This window comes from Chamaea fasciata, unplaced genomic scaffold, assembly GCF_029207755.1.
Source record: "Chamaea fasciata isolate MVZ Bird 193981 ecotype frontalis unplaced genomic scaffold, bChaFas1.0.hap1 SCAF_12, whole genome shotgun sequence".
Taxonomy (NCBI): Eukaryota; Metazoa; Chordata; class Aves; order Passeriformes; family Sylviidae; genus Chamaea; species Chamaea fasciata.
Window position 1 is genome coordinate 5,227,501 of NW_027094097.1, and position 15,737 is coordinate 5,243,237.

At 45.4% G+C, this 15,737-nt stretch overlaps 1 protein-coding gene across 6 annotated transcripts in view; it reads right to left on the minus strand.

Moving 5' to 3' along the window:
- SALL1 (spalt like transcription factor 1) overlaps positions 1–12,552 on the minus strand; it is a 24,433-nt gene extending 11,881 nt beyond the window's left edge. The window contains exons 1-3 of one of the 6 annotated variants that reach the window (XM_066194255.1): positions 12,322–12,552; positions 12,088–12,238; positions 3,771–3,863 (exon numbers count right to left, since the gene is read on the minus strand). In XM_066194255.1, coding sequence (XP_066050352.1) covers positions 3,771–3,846 — 76 coding nt within the window. In that variant the 5' untranslated portion in view covers positions 3,847–3,863; positions 12,088–12,238; positions 12,322–12,552. Of the gene's footprint in view, positions 1–765; positions 838–3,770; positions 3,864–3,955; positions 4,270–4,847; positions 4,863–5,954; positions 6,049–6,499; positions 6,540–12,087; positions 12,239–12,321 lie in introns of those variants that run through there. The other 5 variants (XM_066194254.1, XM_066194253.1, XM_066194258.1 and 2 more) reach the window with 5 other exon arrangements.
- Between the last annotated feature and the right edge of the window lie 3,185 nt (positions 12,553–15,737).

Consider the following 15,737-nt stretch of genomic DNA (forward strand, 5'->3'; position numbering starts at 1 on the left):
CAAGACAAAGATTGGGGTTATGTAGGGGAAACACACACAAAATGGGTCTGAACTAACAGGGGGTTTAGACAACTTCCACCATATGGGTTTCAGTAATTATTTCTGAATTGCATCTGCATAAGTGATATTTCACAAGGCCCTCTGCACCCCGGGCTCACCTTTGGAAAAAAACCCAAGTGTCTGTATCCTGAACCAACAGACGGCAGCTACCTCACAAAAAGGCCTAACTATGTAAAGAACTAAAAGCAGCCTAACTGAGCAGTTCTGTCTCCCGAGCATCCTGTCCTCCAGATCCTACTGAGGAAAGCAACCATCATTTCTTCCATTTCATGGGCCCAGTAACAGTTGTGTGGATGACCATAATGCTGCAGCAGGAATTCACCAAAATCCACTATTGACTCTGATGAGCCTTTAAAAGAAAGGGCAGTAAATATTTTCTCCTTGTCAAAGTTTAGATGGTTTATTTCTCCAATATAACTTTTGCCTTGGAATATTGCACCCCAAAAATGTTCTTTTATAACTGGGAATGTAATTCCAAGAAACCTGAAAAAAAAATCTAAAAATGTCATGAAAGTGGCTGCAGTTATTAACAAAGGGAAATAATCCCATGATCTCTTACCCGCTTCCTACTAGTAATTAGTCACTTGTTGAATATAATTTATGCTGCAAGTAATTTCTGCTATTAATCTGAGAGCTGCTCTGGTTACTCCAATACGAACTTTATCAAACGTGCACATACACAGGATTTTACAAGGGTAAACTTACTTATCCATTGATTGCACCAGAAATATATTTTAGAGTGGAAAGTCTTCCTGATGGGAGTGAACTCATGAGCTTTGAACTTTAAAAAAAAAAAAAAAAAAAAAAAAAAAAAAAAAAGAGAGAGAGTGCGATTGGGAAAAAAAAAAAAGCCAAACCAAAACATGCTGTTGCAGTCTGAGGAACATTTTTCCCTATTGATCTTTAGATATGAAACCATAGCAGAAAGTTTGAACAAATCGGAATTCAAATCAGATGCGAGAAATTTTCACGGAGCCACTCTATTGATTCCCTCAAAATCCTGCCCAGCAGCCCCTCACTGCAAGTGTCCGCAGAGCCAGCGATGCTCCCCTCGCCTGCACCCTGCGCGGGCTGGACAAGGGTTAGCAAACCTGAATTCACAGTGCGAAAGGAGAAGAAAGAAGCGCTTGGAATTTCCAAGTTTTGTTTTGCAATTTCCCAGGCACATAACGCAAACTCGTCCCTGCCGTGGCCCTGCCACTCTGTCTTGCTCAAGTGAGAAGCTGCTGCCAGGGCCGGGGACCCCGGAAAGGCGGGGGTAGCTCTATGCTAATGTTACTGGCGTTCTGAGCCCTGAAGCACCATTACAAAGCACACCTTCTAGGCAACTGACTCGAAACTTATCGCCCAAACATGTAAACCAGCCAAAACCCTACTGCAGGACTAGAGAAGGGAAAGGGAAGGCTCCTACAGATTTTATAGCAGAGCACGCTGCTTTTCCTAGGAAACTGGTAGATATTTTTAAAACAGAATAAACTTTGACATTCTCTTTCTTAACTTACGATAGCCACCCAAACTAAACAAAAGCTTCACTTCCATGCCATCATTTCAGGCAAGATCCAACTCACTTCAAGGACATCCTTTAGCAACAGGCAGGAAAGCTGCTCAGTTAACATTCCTTTCTCACACTCCCACTGTACTTCATTTGAAAACGATGTGCAAAATCAGATCAAAAGACTAAAAACAGAAGAAAACGGCTACTTTAAAAAAATACACTTTGAAGTGGTTTTGACCCGTTCCACCTACTATAAACAAACAAAAAAAGATAGCAAAAGTCAAAAGATGCAATCATACGAAGTGAAGATGTAAAAAAATCCCTCTGATTTTCTTTTCTCTGCTCTCTATAAGAAGTTCCAAATTCTTTCACAGGAGGCCGATGAAAGACAACTAAAACCCTAACGCTTCTCCAACTCCTACTCCAAACTTCGAGCGGAAGTGGGAATAATATCGTAAGAAAAATAAATACGTTTACTGAGATGAGAAAGGGGATCACGCTGAGGAAACGGCAAAACTCGAGTGCATTCAAAGCTCACAAAACTCAGTTTAAAACCCCAAATCGACTCTCAGGACCCAAATGACTTTTAAGAAACGTTTCGCAGAGCTCCGCGAGGCCAGTTCTGATCTAATTGCTGGAGTAGGAGCAGGGCATCCAGGGGATTTCGGAAACCAGGTAAACGCTTCCAGCGAAGCACAACATCCCGCAAACTTTCCGCCCCGTTTCCAGGCGCGGAGCCCGGGACGCGGTCCCCGGCGCAGGCGAGAGGCGCGGGCACGGCGAGGCCCGGCGGCGGCTCTGCGGGCCCAGCGCTGCCGGCACCGCCGGGCGCGGAGCGGCCGCGGCAGCGGAGGGTCCCGCGCCGCCGCTTCCCCGAGAAGTCGCCGCGGGAAGCGCTCGGTGCTTCCGAACGATGGGCCCGGGCCGGGAGGCGCGGGGGCTCCGCCGCGCACGGTCCTCCCTTACCTGCCCGCCTGAAGCGCTTCTGCGCCGCGGAGCCCACCGCACCCGTGGCCGGCGGGTCCCCCCGCGGCCCCCCGGTACCCTCGCCCTCCTCATGGCCGGGGGGGATCAGAGCCTGCGCTGGCAGGACCGGGGAGGACGCTGACCCGGGCCGCCCGGCCGCCCCTCGAGCCGACCACTTGTCGCCCCGTGTCCCAGCACAGGTACGGCCGGAGGCGCGTCCCCTCCGCCGCCCGCCGGGCTGTGCAGAACTCCTACGAAATCCCCCTGTTCCGGAGGGGAGGGCAAAAGGGAGTAAGAAAGAAAGAAAGAAAAAAAATACTTCACACGCTCCCTCTGCAAATCCTGGCGGACACAAAGCCAGCGTTTATCCCTCGCTTACCGGCTTGGAGGGAAGCGGGAGACGGAGAAAAAAAAATAAAAGAAAAAGAAAAAAAAAACCCAAACAAACAACAAACAAAACCCCACAACCTTAGGGAGAGCAAATCGGCTCCCCGCTGCCCGGAGCCTCCGCGCTGCGGCCGCCGAGTCCCCTCTGAGAGCGGCGGCTGAGCGGAGCCCGGCGCGGCGGCGGCAGCTCCCGGCACGGGGCGATCCCCCCGCGGCCCGGCCCGGCCCGGCGGCGGCAACTTTTCCGCCTCCAGGAAGCCTTTGGTGCAGCCGGGGGCCGGGGCGGCGGGGCAGCGTCCTCCGCCCGGCGGGACTGCGGGGAAGCGGGGGGTGCGGGAGCGCCGGGGTCCGCGGGGGGGTGGGGGCGGGCGAGAATGTGGGTGCCCGGGGGGGATTTTCCGGCCCTTTCGGGGGGACGGCGCGGGCAGCGTGTGTGGCCGGACGGGGCATCCGTCCCGCGGGGCTACGGGATCAGCCGCCCCACCGCAGCCCCACTTTGTTCCCCAGCTCCGCGGGGCGCGGAGAGAGACGCGGGGGGCGCGGATCCATCTCCCGCGGGCTCAGGATGCCAGACCGCCCCGCTGGGAGAGGGCGGAGGGAAAACATCAAAAAACGGAAAGAGTTTGGAGTTTCGTTAAGAAACAGACGGAACAAAACGCTGAGTTAAAAAAAAAATAAGATAAAACCCAAGAACTTGGAGCAAAACCTCAGAAGGATGCCCCCCCCGCCCCGCATATAACTCCTGGAGATCCTGTTGTCCCGCACCACTGCCCGGCGCGGTTCCGAGTCCCCACAAGGTAAGTTCATCTATTTTGTGTGTGTTTGTGTTAAAATGTGTGCGAGGGAGAGGAGAAGAACTCACCATTTCGCTGGGATAACAAGGCCAGATCGGGATCGGATTGGAAATGCTGAGGCTTCGCCTGCTTCCTCCGCGACATGCTGGCTCAAACATCAGCTGGGGCAGAATAAAAAATTACTAAAAAAAAATCTTCTCAAAATTACGGAAATCGAGCCTCCCCCCCCCAGCCTCCCCGATCCTCCGCGCACCGCGCATGTGTCCTGCTATAATTATGATTATCAATAATGCATTGCGATTAATCATAGAGGGGCTCTTTGAAAGGCGATTGGCACATGGCCAGCTCTATTCAAACCAGCTCGCCTTAATCAATTAGGCGCTGATTTGCTGGAGACCCTTGTCTCTCCGCCGCTCCCACCCAATGAGTCGATCCATGTGGCAGGAGAAGGGGCTGGATTTCCCCAAAGCTGTTTGGATACAGTTTAACCCTCTTAGCAACCAGCTGGAGCTGCATCGCGCCATCCCGGTTACTATAGGAATGTGTCTCCCTTCGCCCCTTCCTCCAGCCCCGACGGGCTCCCCGCGCCTCCCTCCCTCCTTCCCGCAGTTTTGCGCTGCGTTTCACTTTTTTTTTTTTTTTTTTCCCCTACTTCTTTCTTTTTTTTTCCTACTTTTTTCTACTTTTTTTTTTTCTTTTCTTTTTTTTTTTTTTTTTTTCCTCCCCCCGCCTCGCCCGCAGTCCGGACCGGCGGAGGGAGGGCAGGGTGACCAATAATCGATCGGGGGAGGACGCACGGCTGGGGCGGCCGGCAGGGAGCAGCGGCCCCGGAGGGTCGGCCCCGCTCCCGGCAAGTGCCTGCGCGGGCGGAGCCCGGCCCTGCTCCGGCCACGCTGCCGCTCTCTCCGTCCCCTTGCTGCAAAAAAGTTTCGGGCGTATTTTTTGTTTGTTTGTTTGTTTTCTTAGTTTTGTTTGTTTGTTTTGGGTTTTTGGGGTTTTTGTTTTTTTTTTCCTCTTGTCCCCGCATTTAGAAATAAAGATCCATTTCGCCCTTCCCCAGGTCTCTCCCTCCTACCCCCCTCCACTTCTCTTTCCATATATCACGGCCCGAGGGGTGCTGAAAATAGGAAGGGTTTGTTTTTTACCTCACACGTTCCCAGGACAATTAGGGCGCCGCTGGGAGCGGCGGGCGGACCAGGCGGCCGCTCCGCCCCCGCTCCGCTCGGGTTGGCTGCACTCGCCGTCAGTCCGCCCGGGGAGCCCGGTGCGAACGGCGGCGGGGCCGCGGCCGGGGGCGGGCGGCGCGTCCCGCTCCGCGGCCCCGCTCCGGTCCCCCGGCCCCCCGCCCTCCCCCGGGTCGCTCCTGACTTTTGTTTCCCTCTCGGGTGTGGGAGGGACGCGCATCTGCCCGCCGGAGGCGCCCCCGGCCGCGCCGAGCGCGGAGCGGAACGGCCCGGCCCGCGGTGCGGAGCGGAGCGGAGCGGAGCCGGGGTGGCCGGGCTGCGCTCGGTGTGGCCGGCGGGGCCGTCCCAGAGCCCCGCGCTCCCCCCGGCCGCTCCTTGTGACCGGCCCCCAAATCTCCCGGCACCGGGACCCTGCGGGCACCGCGCTTCTGCCCTGGATGCATCGCGCGCCAAACTTTTACGCCCATGTGTTACTTGCAGAGGAGGAACCCCTCACTAACAAATGTCACGATCTTGAAATAAAAAAGTATAGTTGCACAGAGGCTACAGACAAGGCTATTTTTAATGTCTCGAATATCCAGCGATACTCGGACGCTGTGGGTAGATGGTGGGTGCCCCCTGAGCTGCGCTCCCCGCGCCCCTCCGCGCGTCACGCTGCTGCGGGCACGGAAAGTTACTCTGTAAAATAAGCTGAACCGGCAGAAGCGGGAGTACAGGCGCTTCTTTCCCTCCACTCTGACCCATCTAGTGCTCTCTCTTCCCACTCCCCCCGCTGGATTATTTACTCTTCTATAGAAGCTACTCCTTTTTCCCGTATTAATATTAACAAACTCTCTGTAAAAGCAAGAGGCTGATCAGATCCAACTCATTTCAATTTCAAATGAGCCGGTAAAGCCTAGAGAGTGAGCGAGAGGAGAAAGGAGAGAGGGGCAAATCTTCCCATTCGAGGAACCGGCTTAGTGGCGTTTTCTTCTCATTATTAAACGAAAGAGATTGTAAAACGTTTATCAATAAGGGTGCGGGGAAGAAAAACAGCCGCAAAACCCGACCAAACAAATGCATACGAACCGAAAAATCCTCCCAGGTGCCACTCCAGTATTTAGACAGCGTTGCAAAGTGGTCACTGACGCTTCTTTTCATTTCTGCACAGGGCGAGCCCCCTCCCTCCCCGCAGCATTCGGTACAGTAGATTTTGAGAAAAAGACAAACGAAGCTATCAGCGGGGATGATGTTGAAGAATGAAGATAATAATGTTGCTATAGGTGGTACTTCACATGACATTATTTTTCACTGAATATTTAAAGAGATGTTTCGGCAGAGATGGATACACTCAGCGCAGGCTGTCACCCTCCGTACCCTGAGACAGTGGGAAAGAAACCGAACCTGAACGCACAGAAACGCACTCGTTACTCACTGCTAGCCACACGTAGATGCACACAAATACCCACGCGGATCTATTTGCACATTTATGCCTGTATTTCTAACTGTATCAATCACTCCATAAGCTTCCTACGGTTTCTAAGCTAGACGATCTCCCAAAATTATTCGCGTTCACAATTTCATTATACTTTTGCCGATTAAGCTTGAGACAAATTTCCCCAGATGCGCAGTACCTTTGCTTCGTGGCTGGAAAAAGGCGGCCGTGGACAGGTAATTAAAAAGCAACAGCAGCAACAACAAGACGAAAAAGAGTGGCTTAAAGAAAAAAGAATTAATTTGGAGAAATTAAGTTTTACAACTTTTTTTTTTTTTTTTTTTTTTTTTTTTTTTTTTTCTCGGTTCTCCTCGCCAGTGTTAAAGCGGCGCCTGGTATTTCATCCACGACCGATTGATTATTTATTGTTTGTTTTCCTCTCCTTCGCTGGGGGCCGGGAGGGGTGGGGAATGGGTGGGGGCAGAGCAGCAGTGCCAGGGCTAGAGAAAAATCGGTCTTTATTGTTGTTGATAGCAATACATCAATTAAACGTCATTGTCTCTAACAGAAGTTGTGAGAGTTCACAAGCGTAAATACTCTGATCCCGGGTTTTCCCTCTCGATGCTCCGAATGACAGTGACATATTTTTCCTTCCCCGCCACACCTTGGAGATTTTTTTTTTTCCACCTCTCGGATTATTCTTTTTAATGGAGGTGGGAGGTTTTCTAATGTGCTTCAATGCAAATCAGCCTGGCTCCAAGACACCCGTGGTGGGGATCGATCTCCAGTTCATTGAGATGAGCACTGAAGGGAGATGGTAAACAGGGGATAATTTGCAGTTCATTCTACTGATAGACGATTCCAATGAGATGCATCACACTAGCCTGGATTATTGTTATTCAGGTTTGCCATCAGACACAACACCCTTAGCACGATGGAGTTAAAAGCTGCACGATCCCCTCATAATTATAAAACATCTTCAATAACGATCGGGGGGTGCAGAATGGCGGGGGGATCCAACTGATTTCGTGTTCTGTGCCCATGCCGGCCGAGCCCCTCGGCCCGAGCGGCGCGGGGCGGGCGGCGGCTCCCGGCGGCGGCGGCCGAGGGTCGGGCCAGCCCAGCCCAAACCTGCGGCTCCTCCGCACGGCAAAAGCTGCCCCGTGCCGCTCGCACCTTCACCCCGCCAAAATGCCCTTCCCGCTTAGCAGGGCGCTCGGGTTCTTATTTATGGAGGGGTTTTTTCCTTCTTTCTCTTCCTCCTCGTTTTCTACGTTCTCTGTTTCCCTCTATTTTAAGTGAAAAAGCCACACTTCACTGGAGTTCCGAACGGCGCTCCAGCTGACCTCGCAAGTCCGTCGTTTGTCAGCCAACACAGGTTACATATATTTTAGAAATGTGTGTAATTAGGGGCTTCCAGATGCTGCAGTCAGCTGGGAACTTGGCTTTATGCTCCCGTGTATAATAAACTTTTGAGACAGTCCTGGGGCGCAGCTACCCTGGGGCAGCGAGCACCAGCTCTCCGGAATTGTTTCATTATCAATAGCCTGGATCGCGCTATTCACTATGAACATTGCAAGTCCTGTGATTGTGTGGGGTTAGGTGTGACTACTTTTGTGGGCATGCTGTCAGCTTCCCCCTTCCTCGTTCTCTTCTGCCTTTTTTTTTTTTTTTCCCCCATTTTTAATGGTAATTTTCCAGGGGAAGGAAGAAAAAAAAAAAAAAAAAAAAAAAAAGAAAAAGAGGAGGGGGCACCAGAATTGAATCCTTCGCCATTATTACTGACAACTAATAATTGATCATTGCTCACAAACACAAGATTTTACCCGCATAATTGAGTTGTAAGCAGTACGGGTTTAATCAAAGGGGAAAAAAGAAAAAAAAAATAGAGGGAAAGAACCTCTCCCTTTCTCTCCCCTAAATCCCAGAGAATCGCAGTGATGGGGACTCCTCCGCCCCCGAGATAAAGATGACTAATGCCATAACCAGCCAAGGTGGGATTATTTAATTCAATTCTTTCTTTACACATTTGCTGCCTTTTGTTTGACCTGATGGCTGGCAAATTTTTACACCTAACTGTCCCTTTTGAGTTTATTGATGAAGGTGCTTCTGAAATGATTATCAGGAGATTTACAGCCATCACTACCCACCTACGGGAAAAGTAGTAAAATCAATCCCTCAATCAATCAGACCCCTCTGTGCATATCTTTTTAATCTGCTCTTTTAGCTGTTTTATTACAACACGAGCATTAAATATGTTTGTTTCAAATTTAACACGAATGCCTCCAAAGGACTCTGTCAATTTAGACATAAATCATGAAGTAAACAAGCTCGATGGAAAATTCTCTCACTCGGGCAAGAATGTTAAAACCCAAGGAGTAAAAAAATTCTCCCTCATCAGTGTATGGGCAACTCTTTTGTATGTACTGCCCACGAGGCAGGAAAACAACAGAAAGATAAATATGCAACACTGCAAAAGATTTCCATGCACTTTTACAGGACTAGAGAGTGCTAGTAATTACAAATACTTTCACACCCTGAAGTCCATCATTATTTCCTCTGATATCTTTATGTATATATATATATTCAGAATGTCTTCTTTCCTGTGTTAAAAAATAGCTTTTTTTTCCAATTAAATACCATATACTTGAGAAAGTGTCTTGATTCTAGATTCCAACATTGTTATTGATCCCAAGGTATCATTCTATCCTTTATATGGCTTTTTCTTGTGGGTTAAAAAAGAAATTAGAGGGTATTTCAGGTAGGCTGCTTGGGTCACTGATTTTCTACATAGTGGTCGTCAGGTAGAGACAGAGTGAACCTATAAGTTCTATAGAGAACCAAGATTTTTATTTGATGCCACAGGGGAAGTTTTCTCTGCAAGCCACATGCCTTTGCATCCCAGTTTAATTTTTTTTTTAATAACCTAGTGTATCACAGCCATATAAAGCCACCATGTGGCTCCACCAGAAATCCAGAAGTTTAGAAATGAAGTGACAGAGATTTCTCCAGCCTTAGATTAAAAAAAAAAACCAAACCAAACAAACAAAAAAAAAAACACCACCAAAAAAACCCCACTCTGAGCTACAAAGACATCTTTTAAAAACATTTTGTAATGCCTTTCAGCACAGAAAAAACTCTGGATAAGACAAGGGAAATAAAGGACACCGAAGTATGAATTATGTACATGTCAAAAGAAGAGTCATGAATAATTACATCTGATATCAGATGATGAGATAAAACCTGCGATATCAGCCAACAGTTCCTCCAAACAGCTTGTTCTAAGGAAAGTGCCTTCATGCAGTAGGAAAACTTCACAGTTTCTATCACTCTTCATCCAGGTATCTATTAATGGGAGCCTTAGTGTCAATTTTTAATAAAATATTATAGTCATATTTTATCATTATAATATATATGTTATATACATTATAATTTCTTTGTCAAAGTACTATTTAAAATGCTATAAAATATGGAAATGGGAGTAATTTAAAAGCAAATGAAGGAGCGGACCAAGGGATGTATTTTCCAGGATATTTAGGGAAAAACACATGTTCTTGAAAACAGTGTTCCCTTAGGATCTGCTTACCTTTAAATTAAAATGACACAAAAATTCTGTACTATGAAAAAATATAAACACAAACACAAAATTCCACATGGATATTTTCTCTGAAATAGAACCTACAGTTGATTTCTACAGGGTAGTCATCTAACGAAGTAAGACCTGTTGTCACAAAATGATTTACACTGCAAATCAGAGTTACAAAGTACACATGTTTATTTAAATTTTAATGTTTCATTTTAAACTGAAGAATATGTAGTGATTAAAGACTAAACATGCTTCAAACCTCAGGGGGAATGTTGCCTGTAGAGTCCCAAATTTCTTACCTAATGAAATGAACCTGACAACCCCTCTCCTTCTCACGACATATTTTTGATTCGAATACAGTGGAAGTATTTGTAACTACGTACATTTTGTTTGCATAATATTGAGGTGCCCTGATTAATGCACGGTGTTTACAACGTGAAAATAGTCATGCTCTCTGCATCAACACAAGGAGCTGGCCTGGCAGCAGCTAATTGCAATAAAGCAAATGCCTCATGAATAAAGTTCTGCTTTCCATGTCTGTGCTAAGCAGAATCCTCCCCATCCACCTTTTGCCCTCAGCTTGAGCCAACCTGTTAAGAGAACTGGTCTGCAATGGTGCTGTGCAGAGCGCAGCTCTCTGAGTGCAAATGTGTTTGCTCACAGACTTGCACATGCAATATCTGGGTCCCGTGGGGAGCCCATTTCCTCATGGAGCAATCTGATCTCCAGCCACATTTTTGCAGTTTTCTTCCCATTAATGATCATATAATGTTCAGATGGCAACAACAGCCATTACCTACCTCAAAAGGTAACTCCAGGAGTTTCTGATTTCTTAGAAAAATTCCTCAGCAGAAAAGAAAGAGTTGAGCACTGAGCTGCCAGCCAGCTCTACTGAACTATCAGCAGATACTACATCAGTGACCCAGAAAGAGCCTTGAAAAGTACTGCTTCATAAACCCAAGATCACATAGTTATCACCTAGAAAATGAGACTCACAGTTTCCTTTCCTTACGTAAGAAAAGCTCAAGTATCAGGATTCAAAGAGCAATCCTCACAAAGAGACTTGAAAGACCCTTCCTCAGAAATCCAGAAACCAGATTTGGGGTTAGAAAAATTGTTTCCATCCTTCATATGCTTTATATAGTAAGCCTGGACTTTCATCCTGCTGTACAAGTCATGTCTTGAATCTCACCCTGAGTTACGTATTCTGTGTTTCAGTCCTTCACAGAACTTCAAATTCCCTCTCAAATGCAGTGTCCCGGGCTGCAGAACATGTCTATTTACATCCTTAAGCAGCTTTCTGCAGACTAGCTGGCTCTCCTCAGGACTGTACTCAATCATTAAGCTCATCTGAGCTTGCTCCTAGTCACTGACATCCTAGAAGTACTGCCTGATGAGAATTTAAAGCTTGAGTAGGTTTTAGATAATACTAAAGACATGTCATGCAAAAATCATATGTGCAAAGAAAAATGTAGCTCCAGTCTGTAATGGTTCAGCGATTCAACTGCTTGTCATGTACTGTAATAGGCAATACAAAAGAGGGAGAATTGTACTTGAATATAAGACAACATGACACATTTGGGAATTACACCAAACACCAATGCTTTTTCTACTTCCATTTGTAAGCAGGGTACTTCATTTACTCACTTCTGAGACCATGAAAAGACACTTTTCCTCAGAAGCTTGCAATGTAAGTGCCCAACCCTAAACATCATCAGTGTCACTCATCCCTGTGCAGGAAGCAGAGCACTGAGAGTGCAGCGTGAGCAGCGTTTCAGTCTAGAACTGCACATGAGTGGATCTGGAGCAGGGCAAACTGTGGTGACCGAACCTGTCTGTGACCACGTTCGTGACTGTCCCACAGCTGAGCCAGGCCAGTGGGCACGGGGCTGTCCCAGGCTGTGCTGCTCTGGCGTTGGCACAAACGTTTGCATGACATCCTCACCAGCAAGGGATGGAAATCTCCTGCATGGGGCAACAATGCGTGGTACAGTAACTTCTTAAGCTCTTCCAGCTGTTTGCAAATAAAATATGCGTCTAAGCCCCCAGTCTATACAAACTGGTTTCCGAGAGGAGCTGTATTTGTGTGAGCGTGCCAGATCAGGGCCATTACTAACTGCAGAGGAGCATAAACAACTGCTAGAGAGAGAAAAGGTTTAGAGAAGGCACCAGTGACAATGATTAGAATGTAATTCCCATACCTCTTAGTGAGAGCTCTCTTGTTAACATGTTTAGTTGACAGTTGCACACCTTTGCACTCCCATTTAGTTTAAGGCTTGAAGTCACTTGTTCTGGCTCTCAAGTTTACTCAGCCTGGCTTCTTCTGCAGTTGAAGCAGCTTCCATTTTCATGCTGCACAAAAGCACAAGCAATGCCATAATACATAAGAATAACAGTTTAATGGAAACATAGAGCCAAATGCATTGTAGACGTACCGAATTAAGTGGAATTAAAGAAAGGATAAATATGGTCCATTCCCTCCTCCAGCTTCACACTGTCCTCTCCAACACCGTGCATATAATCTCACAGCACAATAACATTGCTGTACTCACTCAGGGCAAGCAGGATCATTCACTTACTCTTTGTTTCACTCCTAGAATTTTCAAATAGCAAAATTCTGTTTCAGGCAGCGCTGTTCTCAAAGGGCTGCCAGACCTGCTACTCCTTTGCCCCACTGCTGACAGATTGCTCTGAAGTGTGACAAGCCCTGCCCACGTCCAGCTATGGTCACACCGAGCAGAAGCAATAATGAAACCCAGTGCAAAGGTAAAAAGCGAGATGGATGTGATCCCTAAGACAGAAGAGACAGGTACTTCTGCATCCCGGGCCAGCACTGCCACCAGCAGCCCCCAGAGCAGCAGCTGCCCAGGGCTGCAGAATGTTCAGTAACACGTTCTTGTGCTAGAGACTGTGCCTTGTGAGGGGCCTGCCTTTAATGGTTTGCCTAGAGCAACAAAATCCCCTAACGGGGGCTGGTTGCCACATTCAGGGCAGCCTGCAGGAGCTGCTTGATGCCGACTGGGAAAGCACTCGCTGCTTCTCGAGGCAAAACAACTGTGACACTTTAGGAATACGGCCCTTCAACCACCTGTTCAAATCTGCTAACACAGGTAATCTTGGCTCTTCAAGGGGATTACTCAAAGACAATAAAAATACTGACCCCCTCCCCCCCCAAAAAAAAAAAAAAACCAAACAAACAACAACAAAAAACCAAAGACAAAAACTGTTACTCGTAATTTGCATCCATTTTTTGTGATGTCACGCTTTATTTTTGCAATAATTGTAACCAATAACACAAGATGTAAAGTTCTCAAGGGATTGACTCTCTGTTCAGAAATTAACTGTAGAATTCTTATTTCTTCTTATTATTCTTATTATTCTTCTTTCTGATTGTCATTCTCATAAAATCAAGCAAAGTGATAAGGGGAATGTCTAGAAACAGCCAGATTTAATCTGGACTACTTACAGAAAATATATCTGTCCTGGAAGTGTATCTGCTTTTAAGGAATTATATATCACCACAGAGAATACAACATTCTGCACTTGAAGCATTGGCACATATCAGTGAGATTTTATTAATTTCAGTGTAGAAAACTGACATTGTTGGATACTGCTTGGAAACGTGTATGTTGTAAAACTAGGGAAAAAAGCTACAAAATTTGAACTTGATTGAAAATACTTTCATTTTATTGCAAACCATATTGGAGATGTTTACATTGTATTCAATAAATATTACCCATAATAAACCCTAATTTAACCCCAGATTTTGTTAGCTTCAAGATTTTTGGAAAAATCCGGGTGTCATCCCAAACTTTGTACCCTTTTAACCGCCAATCCCAGCTCCCATTTAAGTAGGCAAGTCCTCAGGTGGCCACAGAGTCAAGGGCCAAAACTTCCCCAGAGGCACTTGGCCTCAGTGTGCCGCCGCTCTATTTTGCCTGTGGATCCTATGGTTTCAGGATATCCACAAGGTTTGTGTGTAAATCTCGTAAAATCTTAGAAGAATACAAAGGACATTTTGTAAAGTTTCCCGAGAAGCATCTTTTTCAAGCCATGTGAGGTTGCTGGATAGGGATTTAGTCTATCCAAATAAAACCAGTTGCACTTTTCAATGCATAGAGCACAAATTCATCAAGTGGCTCAGCTGCAACGTGTTCTAGGTTCCTGGAAAATGAAAGGTTGGATCAGATGATCTTTCAAGGTCTCTCACAGCCATTCTATGATTCCATGACAGGGCAAAATAATTTTACATGGAACTATATTATTCACAAGCTTGATGCTTCATTATATCTTTCAAAATCAAATAACCAATATAATTTGGGTTTTATTGCTGAAAGAATGAAATTGCTTGACTGACACATGATAGTGAACTAATGATATTAGAAGCTCTGGCTCTTTTATTTCTCTTTTGCTGGGGAAAGAGAAAAAAAATCTGGATTTGTTCTGAATAAAATTGCAATACTGCAGGCTAAAACTTTTCTTCTCAATCTAAAAACTTTCCTTCTCAATTTAAATTCATTTTAAATTGTTATGCTTTACAAACTTCCAAATGGGATTCTAATTGTTGACAGACATTTTACATTACATGTGTCTATCACTTTGATTTAATATGCATTTTCAATGAAATTTAAAAAAGGCCTCTAAGGTGGCAATTTAACAGCAAGACATGCTGTGAATTTTAGATATAAAAAATATCTAGTTATCAACGGTTTTTTGTACATGTGAAAATGGCCCTCCAGAAAAAAAAAATTAAAAAAAAAAAATCAGAGAACGTCTGTATGGCTGAGTTATCAGAAGCTAAATACCTCCAAGAACATTACCTACTGTTTTAATCAATCACAGTCATCAGAGGCAAACCAGGTTTTACATTTATGCAGCTTTTCAGCAGTACACTTCAAAAAGTATTAACCATAAAAGAAATAGAATGTATTTGGAAATCCTATGTCTGGTTTATTACATCTCATGACCTGATTTAATTTTCTTCTACAGAAAGCCACATTGAAATGTCTGTAAGTAATAGGTACTTGTTGTCAACTTTGATAAGAGACATTTGAAAGGAATGCCGAATGTATTGTGAAAGATAAGAGCACAGCAGCTTCTCTGTGTCCCTAAAAGAGTGGAAACCAGACTTAGGAGAGCACACAACTACAGAACAGACCTGGTCTATCTCATGGCTACTTTTGAAATCATCAGAATCATAGTTAATGTTTAAACCCTAAGCTATAGACAGTGACAGCACAGTGGGAGCAATTCTCGACATTTAACTTAAAATTTTTAAACCAAAATATTCACTACTTTTAAATTCTTGCATTTTCTTCATGGCATTAATAAAAACATCTTGGACTTGGCTTATTTTACATAAATAGCTTTAGATATCTTGTTTAAGAGGTCCTGCAGGGTGTCCCAAAGCCTACACTTGATGGCAAGAATAAACATTCATTAAACTTCAAAGGCTGCCAAAAAGTCTAGTTATTTTGATTTAGGGGAATAATTTAAATTAATCCCTCAGCTTGTGTAGAAAATATGTAATGTAATCCATTTCTCTGTCTCCAGCTTCAAGTCACACTGGGAAAAAAAAATACTGCTTTACTAATGTTTTCTGTTTTGAAAAACTGGGGAAAAATTAAGACTTCATATATTTTTGAAGAATTCTGGCTTAGTGACATTAAGAAACAAATATTATAATACACAGCTGTGTACTTACATCTCTGTGTAACTGCTGTGAAACCTACAGACACAATGGAGCTCTTCAGTGGGAGCAGTAAAACCAGATTTTATGTTTGTGAATGTATGTATAAATATATCTGTAATATTTTATTTTTTTTAAACAAAAGAATCCCGTTTTCTGAAT